We start from the raw sequence: 22,062 nt of genomic DNA on the forward strand, positions 1-22,062 counted from the left end.
ATTAACAGTTGCTATGAGTCAGAGATCACCACTGCTACTCTCTTCACATTCCAGTGGTTGTAATGTAATGGCTGTTTGGTGTGTGTAGCATATAGTGGTAAATGGAGGCCTCGTGCCTGTTTTGGTACCTTTCCAGGATATATCTTGAATACTCGACTTCAGCAGTTTTGTGGGTAATGCGTCTCAGTCCTTTTTTGATGTGAAGAGCAACGCCTTTGCCAGAAGAGCCTGATGTTCCAAGTAATGTGCTGAGCTGGGAGAAATGAACTTGAAACACTAATGAGATGTCACCAAAATGTGTTTGTTCCAACTCGACTTTACTGCAACCGAAACAGAAATGCTGATTGGTCAAATCCGTGGCTCATTGGACTGAGTGAGAAAGCACAAGTTACAAGCCCCATCAATGTTTAATGGCTTTTGCATGTAACAGTCTTGCTCCCCATTGTCTTGTCACCCTCCATTTTCACTGTTGACTAATACTGAGTGAGACTTGCCACATTTGAAATATTAAAAAGTCATTTTTGAAGCCCACTATTTCTGTAATGTGTGAATTTTCACACCACAACAAAACAGGTTATGAAATATTATGGAATGAAATCCAGAATTGGCTGTTGATGAAATGGTAATTTCACAGTCTTGTCATTAATTCATAAAAAAGAAACATCACTTTTGCTTGAGTAGAGTTATTTATCCCGGCCCCCCAAAAAAAGATAATGATAATACATATACAATGTAATATGATCCAATACAACAGCCTTGTGAATAATTCTGAGCATAGTTAATTTTTTTCCTGTCAATTTGTTTTTCTTTTTTTAGATTTTTCTGGGGAAAAAATCATGACGAAAAGAAATAAATCAACAGTAAAACTATTACTTCATTAAGACACTTGTTTTTGCTAATTAATTTGCATCAAAGTATAATAAAGTAATATTAAAGTCATAAAAAGGCTTCAGTGTAACAGTTATAACAGTTGTCAACTATGTCGAAATAAGTAGCATGGAAAGAGAAGCTGTGTTTTGTTTAGTTGTTTTTTTGTTGTTTTTTTTTGGTTGGGGGGGGTTTGTTAGTTTTTTCATTATCGCCTATGGATTACAACATGATCTTACATTATGGTTAAAGTCCTATTTACGCAACGTTTTCAAGAGAAAACACAAAACTTTGGTTGCACTTTTGGTGGCTGTTTCCCCGGCAACAATGCTGGGAGCCACGGAAGCGGCAACTTTTTGAAAACGGCTCCTCGGGTGGAACGTTTTAAAAAATTATCCAACTCAGTCTCTGTATAAAAAGGTGGAAGTACAATCTTCTGACACGCTGCTATTGAGCATGTGCACCACAGTAAACAGTTCCTCTGCACATGCCCCAGTAGATGGACAGTAACAACAATGTAGCCTCTAGAGAGTCATGACTCACAGTCCATATTCTCCTAGGACTTGGTCGTTTAATAGTTGACAGTCACCTGAAATAGTAATCCAACTTTGCCGTCTGTCCATACTAATGTCCGTGTACTCACCATTGTTAATGCTTATAGTGTATTCTTCTCTGTACACATGTGTGCATGTGGTTTTTATAGTGTATTTTAACTAGTGGTCAGAGGTACTACGACGCTGGATTTTCTCTTATCGAGATAACTTAAAGAATTAATCCTAGGTTGTCCGTACTACGACGCTCGATCACTTCTCACTAAGATAAATCACCCCGGCAACTTACCTGAATGTCTAACCTGCTCCAGAGCAGGTTATGTTCTCTATAAGCAGTCAGAGCTCCGCCTCCTGACCAATCAGATCTCTTGGAAAATGACCTGCCCATTCTTAAGTGATGGTGATTGGTGGGCAGGTTCAGCACTGAGCTGCAGCTGAGCGGAGAGGAGAAAGTAATTTAGAGCGATCTTTTAGACATAATAAAATAAATCCTGGTCACTGAGCCTTTGAAGGATGTTTTTATTCTTGACTTGTTCCAAGTCTGTTTAGCTCCTCGACGGTTGATCTGGAATAATGAGGTTAATGATCACACCTGACAGAACTGCAGAAACTATGAATTTATGGAACGCAGAACTACTCGTGCCGTCGCGGTGATGAATCAATATTCCAACACAAAACACAAGAGAAACTCAACCTCACAACAACTCGATGGAAAATAAAAACTAAAAGACGAGCAGTGAGGAAGTTCAGCCCGACATGTTTCTTTTTTGATAAAGTGAAATTGAGTGATCAGCCGGCCGTGACGTCCGTTTATATCAACAATTAATTCATATCTTATAATCTCATGAAGTCACGCATTAACGCAGCAGGAATGTTCTGGCTTTGGACGCAGCAGCAGGGTTGCTTTTAACCTGGAGGATGTGTTTTACTTCTTCATATTCTCAGAGAATAACTGCTCCTTCAGTAAACTGCAAACTCCGCCCCTTTCATGTGAACATGCACACGTAGGTCTGGGTTGAACTTGTGAGTTAATAACCTGCTTCATAGTAACGGTGATCAGGATCACGTGTGTCTGGATCAGTCAACCGAGGAAACAGAGAGAGATCCTGGATGTGTTTTTCACAGTTCGTAGTCCAGGCCTCTGACATCATAACTACATCATTTTCAGCATTTCTTCCATATCCATGTAAACGGGCATTGTTTTCAAAACATTTAAAATAGCATTCAACCAAAAATGACCACTTAATAGTGACACAATGCATCTATGGCCTGAAAGTGTGAGAGGCTGACGGGCAAACCGAAAAATATACATGAGAAATACTCAACAGGTTACAGTATAATGCAGGCAAGTCAACATCAGTGCAAACTGCAACTTTCAATCTGAAAAATCGTCCTTTTCTGGTAACACGAAACATCTCAAGCAATCTCAAGCAAACCTGAAATCCACTACCTTTGTGAGGTGAGCCGTGTCAATCAGTGAAATTATGAATTGCAAGACAATACGAGAGTCGGTTCAATAGTCCTCTTCATTCACATACCTTCTTCTTTTCTGTCTCTTAATTATACTGTTGTTGCCCTAAGTGGAAATTGTATTGTGAGAGAAGATACTGTAAGAAATTAGATTATGCTGTCATAGAAGATTCAGCAAATCTGTTTTTCATGAAACTGCAAACCCATGATTTTAATTGTTTACATTTCCTTGTTCTGTGTAAACAGTTTAATCTTGGCAGCATTATATATCAGACAGCCAGACTTGTTTATTAATGGAATAGCTGTCAAGACATTAAAAAGTAAAGCAAACACTAAAGTAATTATTGTAAAAATTTCAACATCTTCAAAGACTGATGCAATATAAGTTTAATCAATGGAGGGGAAACCAATTTGAGAAATGAGTAAATGAGGTGTCAGAGAATACTGTGGTAGATAAAAACTAATGCCTACAGTCTTTGTGAGCAATATGTCTGACACACACACACACACACACACACACACACACACACACACACACACACACACACACACACACACACAATCTTTGTTTACTTCTTTATTGTTGACAGCACTTATTCATAGTCAGAGATTGTCAGATATGTTGTCAAGATATTATTTTTCTGTAGTGAATATTACATTTAGTCTTCCTAATTCGACAGGAAATTAGCTCAGACACTAAAAGGATGTGTACAAGCTGCAGAAGCACCAGAGGTCACGCAGGTAGCGTCCGCTGTCTTTAGCACCTGTCCTCATGTCCCCCCCATCGGTGCCCTTATTTTTAGAAGCTTTATTCTTGAAGCCTGAGGAACAGGCCCTGGAGGAGGTGTTGGGAGAGGAGGGGTGAGGAAGAACAGGTGCAGGGAGCTGGAAAGATATAATCAAAGTGAATAAAGAAGTACCAGTGGAGTGTGGCAGTTTTACCCAGGAGCCTTTTCCCCTGCTGTCCCTCACCTCTGACCCAATATTCAGCTCTGTATTCTGACATGGGTGCCAAAAAAAGACATAATGCCCTTTGAGGCAGCTCTCTGCATGGGTTGGTTTGTCCATGTGTATGTGTGTGTGTGTGTGTGTGTATCTTTACTTTTCAGTGCTTGTGGGGACTTGAACCTGAATGCACACTAACATATTACCATGGGGACAAAAATGAAGGTCTTCTATACCGCTTTATCCTGTTCAAGAGATGTTGGAGACACTCCCAGCTGACTCTAGGTGAAAGCAGGTCACATTGGAGGAAGCTATTGATTTATAGGGTCATGTTTGAGATGTACTTTATGGCGAGACTCTGGTTACATCAGTCTCATTTGAGTACAATCGAGTTTATACAAATGTTCTCAGGAAATAAAGACAGAAATCAATATTTGGTCCCAGAGGAAGATTAAAGAACATGTTTGGCTATGTTTGTGTTTTTACACCTAATTCATTTTCCCCAACACTCAAATAGCCCGCAGATAGCTTAATTTCTTTACTTCTTCCTTCTCCTTGCCGTTTGCTTGGCAGGCTTTACACCCTCTTGTTACAGTCAGGACCCCCGTGTGGGATTTAGAGCTACTCTCTTCCTCCCTTGCTTCTCTTCCCGCCGCATGTCTTCTTCCCTTCACTCGCTGAGAACAACTGAAGCCTCCTTTCCCTCTCTGCTTGAGGCGGTTTTGCACAAGAGGGAAGAAAAAAAGAAGATAGACAGGAGAAGGAGCCAGACGGAGGGATGAATGCCCTCATTCACACAAGTACAGCAAACCAGACAAACACACACACACACAGACACAGCACATCGTACTCTATTACTCCCAGTAATCACTGTCCTGTTTATGAAGCTACCGTGGCTCAGTTATCTTGTAAACTACGTCCTAGTAGAGAAGATGCGATATGAAATCCATAAAGTGGCCTAATACCCCTGCCAGTCCATTGATTCTTGAGCTTTATCTTTAATCTTGTCATTATAACTCTGTTGATGAGCTCACAAGAGACCCTGTGTCAGTAAAATGCCTCAACTATTAAACCCTCCATATTGGCATGTTTTATAATGGAGATGTGTTTTATTAAACCAGATAGAAGCCAATAACAACACACCCATCTCAAACAAATGTAACTCTGTGGGCAGATTTCCTACAAACTGTGTTATGTTGTAAAGGTTTCTCTGGGAGCATGATTCCAAAACAATTTGATACGTCAAAAGTCTTGTTTAGGTTGTTTTTCTCAAGGTGCTCACTTACATTAAGAATGATGCCTTTTGAATAGTTCGGCAATTTTATTTATCAAAACTCTCTAAATGCCTTTTGATATTTGTTTATTTTGTAAAACAATGGACAATGCCGCTGGAGAAAAAAATGCATCTGAAAGGAAGGATAATGAGCAGTTGTTTGGTTTAAAGATATGTATATATTAAACTACCAAAGGTGCATAAAGAATTTAAACAAATTTCACATCACAGTTTGATTCTTTTTCATACTGTACATGACTTCATCACAAACAGTGATGCAGTGTTTCAAATGCATCATTGAGATCAAATTCCTTCTTTTTTTCTGGGAAGTTTCCCATTGTATCATTCTTTATGTTGTTGTATAGAAGAACAAATATGAAATCCATACTCTTGACTGTGTTCTCTGCCAGATACTATTGATCTCCAAACTTTTTTTCTCCCTCTCTCTGATCTTTTTTCATGCTTCTCCCTAATGGAGCTGCTATTGTCAGTACAAAAGTAGAGTTTCAGTGTCTCACTAAAAGCAGCATTTACATAAATGTGTTTTTTATTGACCACAGTCACCGTTTAAAATGAGAAATGTTAAGTAATCTGTGTCACAGTGGGAGGATCAGTGGTTCAATTCAAGGCTTGCAGGCCTCCCTGTGTGGGATTCCCATCTTCGGCGTGGGTTTCCTCTGGTTTCTTGCCACAGTTCAAAGATACAGTGTGTGTATTAGTTGAATGCTCGCCTTTAAATTGACTTGATGTGTATGAGTGAGTGTGTGTGTTTCTCTTTCCTTTGACAGACTGGTGACATGTCCAGAGTGTGCCCTGTGTACTGTCAGCCAGCATCGGCCCAGCATGGCAAATTATTTAATAATCTAATAATCTAAATCATAGACAGACAGATTCATGGATGGATTGTTACTCTTTCTTTTGTTTTCTATGTTTTTACACTTCCTAATATACCTCAGTTTCACTTCTCATAGTTATATCTTAGTGAAACAGTGATCACCACTGGTGTGTTTTTTGTCTGAGCCTGCAAAAAAAAAAAGAGTGATCCTATTCCCCCTGCTGAGGTTCAAATGCATCTTCGAAGAGAAGCTGTTCAGTCAGGTGAGACGTGAGCATTCATTGAACAGACATGCGTTGGATGTCCAGTCATAAGAGACTCACACAAGATTCAGTGAAGGTCTAAGGTCCAATCAGCCCCGGCAGGCCAAGAAATATGTCTCTCTCTCTATTGACTGGATGTTCCGTCATTCAAGTCATATTTATGATAAAGTGAATGGAGGAAACATAAGTTAGATATTTTGAAGGAATGACATGCATGTAGTCTACACAATTGCCATTATTTTGTCCGTAGAATGAAGACACCATAATGGCCAAAAGTAGATTTTTGTGATTTTAAAAATATATTTCAGTGTTAGATATCTTGTCCATTTGCCACATAGATGGCTGCAGAGGTATTCTGGCACACACGGTCTGTCCAGTAATGTAATAATCTAACTGTAGGAATGTAAAACCAGCCACCAGATTGGAAAGCCTTTTTCTGGCAAGGACTGGAGATGTAGGGTACTTGTACAGTGGGAGGAAGTGGCAGCTATACATCCACGGTTCTGACACCTCATCCATCTTTCAGAGCCAGGGCTAAAAATAACCTGATTCCTCCTGATTTATGGGGCATCTTTATGAACAAAATCAAACTGAACTTTGTCCTGAGTTGCACCTCCAATACAACACTTGCTACATTTCCTGCAGAACCACAGCGAAGCAACCTTACCTCATTTTATTTTAACTGCATATTTTAAGGAAGTTAATTTCTCATTAATTCATATTAGGTTGAGACTGACTTAAACAAGTCACTCTCAAAAGGAGTTCAGGTCATTGTAGAAATGCCTTGGCTTTTCTCTCGAGTTTTCTCTAAATGAAGGTTATGAGCTCACTTGCAGTGTTCAAATAAAATATATACCGTCTAAAAGCTTTCTTCTCTTGAGGTTTCCGCTATGAATGGGTTGAAGGTGGATCGTCAGTTTTAGAATTGGACAGTAGATTTTTCTCTAATTATATTTCACATAAAAGCTTATTATTGGCATTTACTTTGGTCCCCTTTCTCCAAGTATCACTGTGCTGCGCTGTAGGTAGCCACGAGCAATGCCAGGGAAAAAAAAGCACCTTATGGCTTTTGAAATAGCTTGTGTTCCTCATTTACTCAGGTGCTTCCTTTATTTTGGCCTTTGCCTGCAGGTAATGAGAGCTCACGGTATTTTTGCAGGGTTTCTGTAGCTGTGTGAGAGAATATCCCTGCAGCTAGAGGGTTGTTATTCAGACTAATGGGTGAGAAGCAACTACAGCGACGGGGCAGAAAGTCTCAAGGTTGCGTGTGTTGGAGAGTGGAGGAGGGTGTTTAAAACATGTAAAGGTGACTGTGTGTTTGTGTGTGCGCAGGGGTGGGGTGGATGGATAGTAACATTCATTTCATATTTTTCTTGCTGTCATGTGAAAAACGCACAAGACACCTGTCTAAAGACAAAAGCACCAAGCAGAGAGATATAAAGAGGGAACGTTGGCTGAGAGAAATGCGGTGAGACAGAAAACTCATGGGTTAGACCAGAGCAACACAGCTAAAGATATACCACACTGTCACTGCAACATGTTTTTCCCTGTTATGCAAATTAGACACATTTCAATGTGAAACAAGTCATTAAGAGATATGCAGAGTATGCACAAGATGAAGAGTGCTTTCCAAATGCAGACAGTCAAATAAAAGATAATCAAAGAAAGGCCGGGGTAGCTGCAGAGGGACAAGGAGAGATGCAGGCACTGGTTTTTGCCGCGCTGAGTAATACAGGAGGACATTAGATTTATGGGGACGTATGCACAGAGGAAAAATAGAGGTTTGACAGACAGATGGTGCAATTAAGATGCAAAGAAACATGAGGTTATTCATAAAAATCAAACATATGGATGAGCTCAGAGACCAACCAAGTGGGAGGCAACAAGAGGCAGTAGCAAAAGAAGTCCCAGGAGACGTATTGTGTCCAACAGTTTTACTGTGGTGATGATGCACCATGCCGCTGGTCCCCTCCTCTCATTAAAGCTTTATGAAGCAAGCTTAGCACACATTTTATTACAATGACGCCACTGTCTGGCACATTTCAGCCTTGCGGCGGTGTGGTGTTGTTCTACGGTGTTGCAGAGAAACAAGCCCACAGAGGCGTGCATCTGAAAGGGAAACGTGGGAGAAAGAAAGAGATATGAGTGTCAGGGATGCAAAGCCAAGATCAGACAGTGTAGATAGAAACACAGAGGGGTCTGGGGAGTGAGGAGGTGATAGCACGGAGAAACAGACGGCAACAGTAGATGAGTGATAAAAAAGATTTTTCTTTATGTGCTCTGGGCCTGTGCGAATATGGTTGCAGATGTCTTGGCATTGTTTAAAAATAGAACGCTTTGGGATTAAGCCTATCAATAATTTCTCCATGTGGGAAGTGAAAAATAACATTTGTAGACAGTTATGTCACAATCTGCATCTAGGCCAGAAATTTCAAGTCAAGTTTGAAAGAAAATTCATTAGTTGGCATTGAAGACACAGCACTCCGTGTTGTACACCATTTCGTATATGCAGTGGTGCAGTGCTGGATTTTATTGTGATGCTTTCTTTACTCTCTGTCCTCAAAACAAGCTGATCTCTAAAACACAAGTTCATGCAAAAGTGAGTGAGCGAAGTTTGCCCTGGTGCTGTCCTCAAAGACACTGTCTTGTTTGTTTATTTCCCTTTGTCCTTAGGCAGTCACTACATTGTTATTTATCTCCACAAAGCGCTTTATTTCATCAGTTGAGTTCTACGGTGGAAGAGGGAACGTGAATTTTCCCGTTTGTTTTAATATGATACCTGTTACTCCCCTGTTAGCTTGAATTTTTACCGTTTTTATTTCATTCTATTTATTTCGATTCCAGGTTTTATCTTCTGAATATTTAACTGTATTCTGGATTTATTTTTTATTTTATGGCTGTGGAATTGCCAAATAAAATGTGCAACAAGTGAGAGTTTCTGCCCGGTTTCCCAAGCTTTTAATGTCTGGCCATTATTCATTATCACTTTATGCTATTGACGGTACCTCATGTTACAGATGTGTGCAGGTGAATATCGTTTGTGATTCCATGATCCTACTGCAGACATCTTGTGTTAACCATTTGGGAGTAAGCATGCTACCTGTCAGCAGCGCCAGGGTAAGAATAAAAGGGTCAAACATAACTTCATGCTGCCCCTTCTGCTGTATGCTACAGCTATTCATATTTACTTTCATTACCTTTATATCCCAGGTTCATTGGCCTGTTTTCTAAATAGCTTTAAATTCTTAAAGAAATGTACTTTCATCAGTCTTTTATCTGTTTGTTTTATCCTTGTTGTGAATGTTCTGATACTTATGGAAAGCCATATCTGTATATCATTTTGCCCAGCCTGCACCTTGAGAGGACAATAAAGTCTTAAATTGTTTGCATAATGTAGTAGCATAAGATTTTTAGTAGTCTGTATGAATTCTAGGAAACCAGGTGCTGAATTTTAATGGTTATTGCTCTTGTTAATTCTGTATTAATAATGTTATGAATGCTACTGTAGGCTATATTTGTAATGTGTATTGTAATTTTGTCTTCCTGCTCGGAGACTGCAGATGGAAACTAGCAACAGCTAAATCTAGTACAAAGCATTGTTTCTTTAAGATCAATGTATTTTGTATATGATCCCTGACAAATAAATTTAAAAAACTAAACTAAACTAAATAATCTGTAGTTATTTAGCATCTTTGCCCATTCCAGTTACATTTCTGGTGTCTCTGTAAAGTATAATGATGTCATTTAGTAATTTATCACATACTACTTTATCTCTGGAGCTTTCTGTCAGGCTGCTCTGCTCTGAAATAAAACAAATCCATCGATGTTGTAAGAATCAGTTTTGTAAAACATTGACTTTAAGGACACCATGACTCAGCTTCTGCTGAATGACGCATGCTAAGCACGGCTAGTATGCTAGTTCTCTGAATTGAAGACATTTAGCTGCTGTCATAATCGAGACTAAATCCCCGCCTTATCGCCTCCTGGGTGCAGGGGCCTCGGCTTTGTTTAATTGCCACAAGCCCCAACCGTCAAAGCTGCGTCTCCCTCAGTGTTTACCCCCACTGAGGCTTATAGCTGATAATGGAATTACTCTGAGTCCCGGGAGGAGGAAGAGAGGGAGGAACAGAAAGAGGAGGCAGTCAAAGATGAAGAGAGGGAGAATGGATGAAGGGAAGTGGATGGTGGAAGCCGAAAGAGGCGGGATGGCTGGGGTGTTTTCCCTGAAAACAGGGGAAACGTTTGAGATGATGCGAAGCTCGAGGCGTTCAGAGGAAGGAAAAAAGAAGAGAGATTTCAGAATAATTGTCCGACTGTTGCCAAAACCAAAGCCCGCAGTCTTTCTGTTTACTCCAGTGTGACGTATTACAAGGGTGGAGAGTGAATTATGATGCACTAGAGCTGAAGTTAAAATCATGCCGGCTTGAATGACTCCAACTGAACGGATGAATATGGCTAGAGAAAGAACAAACAGTAAAATGTAAATGAAATTTAAAATGTTAAAAGGAGATAAACCACTTGATACATCGTTATGCCATTAAGACTTCACTCCAATTATTCCAAAACAGATGATAATGAAGGATTTGTGTAATGTGCAAGACTTTCTGATTAACTGTTGAACACAGCTTTGGTCAAACTGTACAGATAAATGACAAACCAAAGCAGTGAATGGAAGCGAAGCCGCAGAAGGAGTCACTGCCTTTCACCGTCTGTCATGCTTCAACGCTTCAGGCTGTTTAGAGACCGAGTTACAACGCTGTAATTGAGAATTTCACATGTAAAACAAGCTCACGGATTGGTCAAGAGCTTTGCCTCGACATACAGGTGTGTGCGAGGACGGATCGTAATGATGTTAGAGTTTACACTCAAAGCAGTTATTTTTCCAAACAACTGGGTGAGCAACATGCCAGTTTTAGTTCCTTGGAATTATTTGGTGCTTTTGACACACCTTTAAGATGGCTCACTTGGGACTTGGAGGTCAGTCTAATGTCACACTATTTCTGAGAAAATATGTGAGCTTACGCTTTATTCATGTATGTATGTGACTATTTCTGGTATTTCCAAAATTGTCATGATCGGGATGTAAGTCAATATGAGTACTTTGATTGCAGTAACTAAATGAAACTGGTCATGTAGAAAAGCAACTCATGCGTTGCTTTTGACTTCCTCTGTCAGTTAAGATATCTTCAGAATGTCCGCAACGCTGTAATAGTCTTGATTACTGACAGACTCATTAAAAAAGTCTAATGATTGATTCACTGCAGTGACTTGGAAGTCAAATGAAGCTGCACACATGTTGTTTTGGTCGGTCAGAAATTGTTATAATATTGATATTTACAGTCTCCGACAAGGTGAACAACATTTTCGACCATCAGGCAAACCTTTGTATCAAAACAAGAAGAAGCAACAGAAAATAGCGGAGATAAACTACCAACTTGCAGACAGCATTGGATTAACTCTTAAGAGAGACAAGCCAACATTCATATTGGCCCATAACAGCATCACTGCTACTCCAGCTGTAGATCAGGACAGTGAGAGACAGCAGCTCCACAGATGTTTCCAACAAATGTATCGGCTAACAAGCTCACAGAAACTTCCGTAATTGTAACAGTTACTGTCAAGTGGCTTCTCATTAACTGGTACTGGGTGATTTTTATTCAGAAAACATCTCCTATAAAACCGACTTGCAGTTTCGTGATCTTTTCAGTTTCATTAGTAATTTCTTTTAGAAAGTCAGTCACACACACACAAGTGATATTCAGAATATGCAGTTTGTGGCTCTAACTAGGATCAAGAGGGCAGTGCATGGCTGACACAAGCTGAAGTTGCTCCTCATAAATTGTTTTAACCAGATTTCTCAGTGTGAATTTAATCAAAGGACCACATGTTCTGTTTGCTTCCTCACGCTGTCCTTTGCTACCGTGTTTATCCACACAATTAATCACAAGCATACTCTAATTAGCATTTTTCTCCTCTCTTTTTTGGTTCCCTTCGTCCCTGACATCACCTCCTGTCTCCTCCCAACTCTCCCGTTCTTCCTCTTCCTTGCATCAGTCTGTTCCCAGTATTCCAGGGGGGTCTTCGCCATCTTTGGCCTTTACGACAAGCGCTCAGTGAACACGCTGACATCGTTCTGTGGGGCTCTGCACATCAGCCTGGTGACACCCAGCTTCCCCACCGAAGGAGAGGGCCAGTTCACGCTGCAGCTCCGGCCGTCCATCAGAGGGGCTCTGCTCTCATTGCTGGACCACTACGACTGGAGCCGATTTGTCTTCCTCTACGACACCGACAGAGGTAAATGCACTGAGACTAATATGTTAACTCGGCATATACGAGCTGCCGCTGCAAAAGCGAAAGTGTTACACTCTGTCTTCTGACGCCGTACACCTCTATGTGAAGTGTTGAGTGAGCTATTGCCACAGAAGTACAAATGGATTTATCAATGTGTCCAGGAAATTGTACATCAGAACCTTTCCATTTCATATTATGAGGTTTCGCATTCGAACACACCTGCAAGACAATAGAATCACAGATTACAAGCACGTTACCCTCAAAGTGCATTGTACAACCTCTCATCTCATATATCTCCTACTGCCATTCTACACAAAGACAACAGTCCTACCACACAATTGTCACCAGTGAGACTTTTCAAAAAAGAAAATGTTTGGAATACCGTAGGGGGGAAACCGTACAAGTCACTTTTTATTGCTCAGCACAGCATAGATTTACAGAAAAACAAAAAGTCATCAGAAACTTGTAGTCATCCACAAACACAATGGACTCTGTTGTGTCCATCCTCTACTTGTATTTACATACATGTAGAAAAAAAGAAAAAAAGAAATCACAATCCTCAAAAGTAAAGGTGATAGTGCCTCAGCTGGCCAATGCCATATCAAACTGAAGAAAAAGACCCTCGAAGTTAGATTTTATATTCAAGCTGAGCATGTTAAAACTCAAATGGAATCAAGAAAGTGAAGTGTGGATTTATTTTTTATTGAGGATGAAGGAGCATAGCAACATCAGTGGGGTTTATACAGCAACAGTGATTTCACATGAGAGGATGAAGCCATTATAACTGAAACTACATCCCTTGAGATCAATTTTAGCTATTATATTTCCACGCAGTTGAAGTGAAAAGTTTATTGAGTATTTCCCTCTCTGAATCCTCATTACCATTAAGCTTTTTTTTGTGTGTGTGTTGGCATACTGTAAAATCTCAGGTTCAACTGTACACTATGAAAATTGTTGGTGGTCAAACTGTTGTTTACCCAGATGAATAACAAGGTCACTGCATGGATTGCTGACTCTTTGGAGTAAGATCTTAACATTCTCTCAATGAAAAGCTAACCCCACTGTCCTCAGGTCGAATGAACAGAAAGATTCGTTTCTTCAAGAGAAACATTCCTAAAGTTGCTGCTGCCCTAAAAAAACAAGCTTCTGTGAAACAATTAATGCTGTGATATCTCGCCACCTTTTTATTTAAGATTTTGTTTTAAATAAAGTATAATAAAGGTTTTGCCTATTAGTCAAATATGTAGAGTAGTTAAACAAAAGCATTTCCCGCCTCAGGCCAAAGTGTAAATCTGACTTTGGGGAAATTATGCAATGAGTTTATTGCAACTCACAAAAATAATCCACATAAACTGTGTATCAGAGCAGCCTAAATGACTGTAGCTGAAGGGGCATTTGTGGCCCGACTTCCAGAGAATTACGACTACTGCTATACCATGATAACAAGAGCAAACTGTGCACATCTGTTGCCTTAGGTCCTGGCCCCGAAATTCAGAACTCTGTTGTAGAAGATTAACATAGATTTCCAACATAGCACTCTCTACACGATGAATTAGTCATTCATCTGGTTACTGTTTGGAATAGAATAGCATTATAATATGAGTTCATAATCATCTGTTTAATGTACGGAAGCTCTAAAAGGTCATGATTAAATACATTATATTCTCTCCATTTTGCCATGATAAGTGGTTTTCTCAAGATCTCGCGTGATTTTTCTCTTTATCCCGAGAAAACAACATTCATTTCCATGAATGAAGCACAAATTAGCTGCAGCTTTTTTATTTTGTGTCATTTTCTGAGCACACTGATCACCTACTTCCGGCTAAAAAGAACTCTGTGAAAACAAATGCATGTGTTCCCAAAGCACCGATTTCATAAAGAAGATTATAAGAGTGAGAAAGAAAATGCGGGTCTCGAGAAAACCACTGACATTAACTTGTTATCACAGCAAAACTGAGAAAATAAAATGCTTTTCAGTCAGTCACTCAGGCCGCCTGGCCTCTGCTCCTGCAGAATTCACCGGCCTTTAATTTAACCATGCTATAACGCAGTGCACGTTAGTTTGTGGAGCCTGCACAGCTGATGCCCTTCAGCCCCTAACCACTGTCATGGGACTGTTTGGCTATAATTTATCTCACACATGTACACTTCCACATACACACTCAGGCACAGACTAATTCTTTGCCACAGGGAGAGGAAGGCCGGTCAAACATGACGCAAACTCCCCAGACCATGGTATTGTGGTGTGTTAGGGAATTTTTGAGCTACACAATGTGCGTGCGTGTGCAACCTTGCTGTGGCCCAGGTTGTCTGGGTTAGTATCCACAGGGAGCAGAGAGAGAGAGAGAGAGAGAGAGAGAGAGAGAGAGAGAGAGAGAGAGAGAGAGAGAGAGAGAGAGGGTGAGCAGCAACGACAGCTCAGGTGAGCCGAGGTGGTGTAGCAAAGCAGCAGCCAGATCGACGGACGGTGGATGTGAGTCAAGAGAGGAGGAGGAGAAACAAACAAGGTGACATGAGAAGGGGAAGGAAGAGGAGAATATAGGAGTAGATGGGTGGTAGTGGAGGGTGGCAGGGAGGAGATTACAGAAAGGGCAAAAGGGAGGAGCTGGAGGACAGACAGGATCACAAACCTCAGGGGATGTACAGCATAAAGCAGGAGGAGAAGGGATGAGACTTGAGAGTAGGAGGGGGAAGGAGGGAGAAATGGAGCGGAGAATGAATGCGTAGAGTTTGGTCTGTACTCACCCGTGACTTGGCCAAGGCAGGGCCCTTCATTATAGGCTCCCATCAGGCCCTGCTGCCGGTAATGTGCTGGAAAATGGGCAGTAACGCTGTGATCTGTTTTATGCTCCCTGCTCCACTCTGCTCCTCAGACAGCCAGCTGACAAACACCCACACATATAACTGAACATATAGCACAACTGGATGCAAATCTGAATGCATGAACGCATTTATCAAATCCAGGTTCAGCGCATGAAAGCATATTCTTCTGTGTCTGTGTATACTGATGTCATAAACAAAATTCTGATAATTGCAACTCTACATCACACATTCACATTTACTTACAATCCAAAATACACGGATAAATCATAGTGACTACGGAGGTCAAAGTGGAGTCGGTGTCATTTTGCATTATATGTGTGCGTGGTGTGTCTTTGTTCGCATGTACACATGTCGGCTAAAATTGGATGTGAGGTAGTTTCATAGCCTCTTTACCCAATGCTTCTTCAAGCTTAGCCTTCAGAGCAACGTCACCAATACATTTTGGAAATCAGTAGGAAATACAACGTTTATTGGGAAAACAATGAAGCCGGATGCCAATATTATATAAAGCATCATGACTGTAATTAGTGGGTAATTGCTCTTTACTGTCGTTTTGACAATTGCTTTGGCTTCTCAAATGACCTGTTTTGTGTTATACAGTATAGGTCACTGTCTCTTACATTGTTGCATGGAGGATTACATAAAAATTGAAAATCTGCAGCTTCACCTTCCGTTAAACATCTGGGAGTCAACGTGTCATTGACAAGACCATGTATCTTTAGTATCTTCAACCATGGATCTTTAACCAAGAGTCAATATCAACAGCGAAGAAAAGATGTTTTGCTTAATCACTTCTCCCAGAATGTTAGACAAGAGGCTTTATTTTTGGAAGGTTTTTTCCATCGGCCAAATTTAATTTCGAGGGCTCATGGCGCACAAAGAAACCCTCCCCAGACGCAGCTTTTTTCCATAATTTTGTTTAAAAAGTACTTTTCTTGTTTTGGTTTCAGGCTATGGCCTTAATAAGTGGCAGAGTGGTCTCATATGAGTTGCATTTTATTTAAAGTTCACTGCTGAATAGGAGGCAGTGAGATTTTCACTTTCAGTGAAATGTCACTCTCAACAATATCCCTCACGGACAAACTGACATGAAATGGTTTCCCTTCATAATGTTTTATCTTCATGAACTCTGTGGGTAGGTTGATGAATGATAAAGAGAGTTGGCGATTTGCCCCTACTCTTGAAGACAAGGCTTCAGGGTATTCCACAGCAATAGTGATAATCTGACAAATCTGCACAAAAATAAAAAGCAGGAATGAAAAAGGTTTTACTGATATCAGCAATTTGTAAACATTCATTTGACATGAATTTAAAACATGATTTAAACAATGAAGATGCTGGCTAGACTTTCTTTTTTGTTTGTTTTTTTACTTATAGTTTATTGTTTTTCAGAACGAAATGAAACATGAACAGAACAAACAGCAGGTGCCAGTCAAAATCCTGTACAATGTAATGGGACATACGTTCATGGTTTAGAGTACTAGTTACAATTGTGCCTGGACTATTTGTCTTACATATATTGCCCTTTAGTATTATTTAACATACCGTCATCGGTGACTCCACCCAACCCAGCTAAGTATTTAATGTTCCAGCGCAGTTTCTTTCTCAAAGCTGTGAGCCTCATGAACAGTGCGGCTAAGCCCTAATGCTGCCCCAATGCCATCAAACAGGACTATTTATTATGTTGTCTGTATTGCTCCACTATTTAATCAGATTCCACATTTCTATTTATTTTTATTATTTTAGTCTGTAATGAATAACGAGCAACGAATTCCGTTTACATGTGGAAGCATGTTAATAACAATGACCTTGAAACCTTGAACCAACACGTTCCAAATAATGTTGCATTAATTCTCTTTCTCCTTCTCTTACTCTCTGTTGTTTAGGTTATGCAATACTGCAGGCAATTATGGAGAGAGCGGGGCAGAACGGATGGCAGGTCAGGACACAAACACGCGCTCTTGGGAACCTGCCAAAAAAATGAAATAAATACACACGTAATCATAGCACTTGTGTTGAAATACACCATATGTATTATTTACATAGCCACATAGACAAACAGCACGTGCACATAATTCGCACAGTACTTTCTATACTTTATGTCATTAATTCACCCAACACCCTCATTAACTGGCTTGCGGTCTGTGTGTGCGACCTTCCTCTGACATGCTGTGTGTGACTCCTCCTCATGCATGTGTACACATAAAAACAGGTGAGCGCAATCTGCGTGGAGAGTTTCAACGAGGCTGCGTACCGCAGGCTGTTGGAGGACCTGGATCGACGGCAGGAGAGAAAGTACGTCATTGACCTGGAGCCTGAGAGACTACAGAGCATCCTGGAACAGGTAATTTCATTATAAGAAGCCGTAGCACGTGACCTTAACCACAGTATATATCAATGTAAGAGTGTAATGGCAAATGAGACTGCCACTTCAGTGTGAGGTTGTTTATCATCAATGTTCTTTACCACCCATCCGTCTTGTATAAGACTTTACTGGAGTTGGTTCCAGCTGACTATTGGAGAATAAGAGGGGACACCCTGAACGGGTCGCCACTTGGGAAAACAGTGGAAAAATCAGCAATGCCCAGATGTGAACCTACAGTCAATTATTAGTCATGTCATTTTGATTTTGAGGGGAAATACAGTACTTATGCAAACTCCACAAAGAAAAGCCCAAAAGGGAACACTGTTCCTTTTTGCGATGAAGTGAGGTAGCAGCAAACTTTGCCTCAGTTTGATGCTTTATGCTTGCATGTTCCCCGAGTTTGAGTGTGCATTTTCCTCTGGGTACTCCAGGTTCTTCCCACGGTTCAAAAACATACATTTGAGGTTAATTGGCAAATTGTAAGTTCATTGAATATCTAGTCCTGAGCTGGTGTATACCTGTTACCCTGAACTGTAAATCCATTTTATTTAAGAGGGCTGCAGGGCCTGGAGCCTACTCCTGCTAGTGCCAGGCTTCATCCTTCACAGGAGTCATATATTAACCAAAAAGGCATGTCGTCCTATTGTAGGTGAAAGCCGGAGAACCCAGAGCAAACCTATGCACGCACAGGGAGGGCTTCATGCAAACTTCACACATAAAAGTCCTTTTATCCAGCTGATTCATACCCAGAACATCGCTGCTGCAAGGCTAACCTGCCTGTGTATTTTTTTTTTCAACCGCTGATACATGATGATATTCGATGCTCGTCTGAGTTCTGTAGGACATTAAACCATAAGATACAATTTTAATGGATGCCAGACTGTAGTTTTAATATGGTACTGTTACTAATGCTGCGATTACTAGAGAGAGTTCAGAGATTACATCAGTGACCCAGACTTAACAGCACTTAACTTCTAATAATTACAACCACGCTTCAATGACGCGTTGTTCCGGCCTCAAACCACCGAGGAGGTTGTGGTAAAAGCACTGAAAATTAGACCCTGGGAGAAAAACTGGAAAGAATTAGAATCAGTATTATGTTGCTAATTATTTCAGCATTGCATAATGTTGCTTTTCTTTTTTTTACTGCACTTTTGCTGTCTGTCTGCCTGCTGTCTGCTCCACTCATCTCGCTGGAGCAGCAACTCCTGATGCTTTCTGACATCTGGAAAGAAAAAAAGACTTGAGTTTTTTTGTTGTTTTTTTTCCCCTGGAGTTTGTCTTGCGGAATGAAAAATGAGCCGACCCCAACAGCTGCATTCGGGATGCCATGGCAGTAATGACATGATACTGTCCACTCATCCATCCATTTCCAGCGAAATGCATAAGGAACATGGAAAGCTTACAGTCTAGACACCTTACGCTTGTCTAAATTCATTATATTATCTGTCCTGCTTGATTTTTTAGGACTTGAGCACTGACAGGTGGCACGTGTGTGTATGTGTGTATCTGTGTGCCCTTTGACTTGGGTTGGAGTGTAGCATCCCATTGGTACTGCCACCTGTCATTACATCTGATCCTCTGTCTTCACATCTGACAAACTCAATGATACACACAGCTCAACAAACACACACACACACACGCAGGCAGATATCCTTCACGCAGACACACATGCCGAGCAGTACGAAAAGCATGAATACACGCTGTACTATAATACATGTCTAGCACAAAAGGCAACTCATAGACACGCACACACAGACACGCGCCAGCACTTGCATCCCAGACACACACGTACATCTTAATTGGCTTCTGCGGAGAGTGAAGAGACACCCACACACACACACACACACACACACACACTGAAGTGTACACTGAGACAGGCATACGGACATAAACACACACTCCCATCACAGTCGGCTCTGCAGTGCTGGCATGGGCTAACGTCCCTGCACTGAGACAGAGACCGCTCTGTTTGTCTGCTCCTGCCAGCTGCGATCTGTGTGTGTGCGTGTGTGTGTGTGTGTGTGTGTGTGTGTGTGTGTGTGTGTGTGTGTGTGTGTGTGTGTGTGTGTGTGTGTGTGTGTGTGTGTGTGTGTGTGTGCGTGCGTGCATCTATCTGTCAGTATAGCTGTTGATATGTGTGGGTGAGAGGAACAAAGACAACAAATGTGAACTGTTTACTAATTGGGTTTATGCAGGATGTTAACATGAATATGCATTCCCTTCTTCAGCTAAACAACTCAGGATGTGCTTTAATTCTTTATGCCCCTCAGTTCACATGTGACATACACACACACACACAAAAAGCAGCAAACTGCAGTGTGTCTTAGTGGCTATTTCCTAAAGTAAGTTCATGTGATTTGTTGTTATTTTAAACAAATGTGAAGCAGCTTGTCATTCATGCTGAAGCTCTTGTAATGTTCGATGAAGGTCGAAAGTTAAGAAACACCGTGGAAAGGGAATAACACACACATAGGGAAGAAGCTGGAATTCTGAATCAGCTTCGTTCAATAACTATTGTCACAGTTTTTACTGAAGCAGGAGCGAACAGATGGAAGTTAAATACCTTTATTTGTATTGAGTGCTTCTTCCATATCAGGAAAAATAACAATGTTTTCTCTGTCTTTCTCTGTTTCCAGGCTGTGAGTGTGGGGAAACATGTGAAAGGTTACCATTACATCGTAGCAAACCTGGTAAGCACACCTGAAATGCATTGCTCGATATTTTCAGATACATTTTGATCAGAGTTCATTGAGGGGTCTGCAAACTTTACGACTAAAATAGTTTTCACATTTTCACAGTTTTAGCTGTTAGCAGTTATAGCAAGTTTAACTGTTTTACCCATTTTCTTTTTTTATACATGTGTCTTGTTTTATATGATTCTTTTTTGCTATTTGGTCAATTCAAGCATTTTACATATTTTACTTGTTGAAGTTTTTGCTGTTTGGGGTATTTAACTACTTTTTGCAGTTTCAATTTTAGATATTTTATCTGTTTAGGTATTTCTAGTAAGTTTCAGCAATTTCTTGTTCTTTTTTTAACAGTTTTTTTTTTTTTTTTCTTGTTTTTTTCATTGTTATATTTAAATCTAGTGTTTGGGTTGAGGGGATCAAGCCCATTTAGCTTTTTAAAAAATCAATTGGAAGAGTGTTTCTGAGCTATTTTAATACATTTCATATATTTCACATGTCTCACTGCTTTAGATGTTTCAGTCAACTTAAACTGATTTGCCCAAGACGTTTCTTCAGACTTTTCTATGGTTAGCTGACAGAAATATGCTGTTGGAAACTCAACATTTAACTTTTGCGGTAAAAGGCAGAAGGCATATAACATGGTGGGAGGGTGACTCAGACTTTTGTCACCTTTGTTACTTTGAATTGCAACAGAATATGTCTGAAGGATTGTCTGCTGTGCAACACCATGAAAAATAAGATAATGGTTATTTAGAAATAGTTTTCTGAAAGCAACGGGCAGCCTCTATAAAGATCGGCTGAAGCACAACCTGCAGCTCCAGACTCCTGTGTTGGGATTATGGGTTGACAGTTCATTTAAAATGTGTGTGTGTGTGTGTGTGTGTGTGTGTGTGTGTGTGTGTGTGTGTGTGTGTGTGTGTGTGTGTGTGTGTGTGTGTGTGTGTGTGTGTGTGTGTGTGTGTGTGTGTGTGTGTGTGTGGGTGTGGGTGTGGGTGTGTGTGTGTGTGTGTGTTTCAAAGGAAATATGGTTGTTTTTTTTAACAACTGTTTTAAGAGTCTTGGAGACTCTAAGAACATTGAGGTTGAATTTTCAAAAATATGCTCTTTGCAACAGTTTCTTCTACATTTTACTGTATCTTGGACATGAAAGTATCATTACAATTGGTTTTATGTTGAGATTGTAGTCATTTTTGTTGGTGATTGTTTGTTTTTTTGTGAACATGTAGACATTTTCATCGCATATACTCTGCAGTACAGCAAAGAAAAACGTTGAAGTTCAAAGGTCATATTGAACTCAAAAAGGGTTTGACACCCCGGGTTTAAACCAGCAACAGAAAAACAAATACAAGCGAACACATAGTTAAAACAAATAAATAACAATTACCTGTGAGATAATTACTATTACATATTATTTACTCACCTCAACTTCAGCACTCACCCAAAGTTGTAGATTTTCTACATTCATTCGCATAACATTTATATTTGCCACTTCAGCGTTCGTCCTCTGCTATTTCCATCTAACGTCATTCTTCCCTTCTCTCCGGGAATTACCGTTTCTTTCTCCTTGACAAAGTCACAGCTGTAGGGCGGCTGCTGGAATCCGCGTCAATAAATGAAGTATTGCCTCCGCTTTAATCCCTAAAATCTGTTCGACAGTAGTTCTCTCTCAGCGGCAGTGAAAAAGGG

The 22,062-nt window shown here is 40.4% G+C and overlaps 1 protein-coding gene across 1 annotated transcript in view; it reads left to right on the forward strand.

Annotated features, from left to right (window-relative positions):
* The window catches only part of gria4a (glutamate receptor, ionotropic, AMPA 4a), a 110,875-nt gene that overhangs the window by 40,841 nt on the left and 47,972 nt on the right, over positions 1–22,062 (forward strand). Inside the window, exons 3-6 of the mRNA XM_080458991.1 lie at positions 12,259–12,498; positions 17,205–17,257; positions 17,531–17,662; positions 20,323–20,376. Of these exons, the coding sequence (XP_080315117.1) occupies positions 12,259–12,498; positions 17,205–17,257; positions 17,531–17,662; positions 20,323–20,376 (479 nt within the window). The remainder of the gene's footprint in view (positions 1–12,258; positions 12,499–17,204; positions 17,258–17,530; positions 17,663–20,322; positions 20,377–22,062) is intronic.

Source organism: Lipophrys pholis (genome assembly GCF_963383615.2).
Source record: "Lipophrys pholis genome assembly, chromosome: 3".
Lineage (NCBI taxonomy): Eukaryota > Metazoa > Chordata > Actinopteri > Blenniiformes > Blenniidae > Lipophrys > Lipophrys pholis.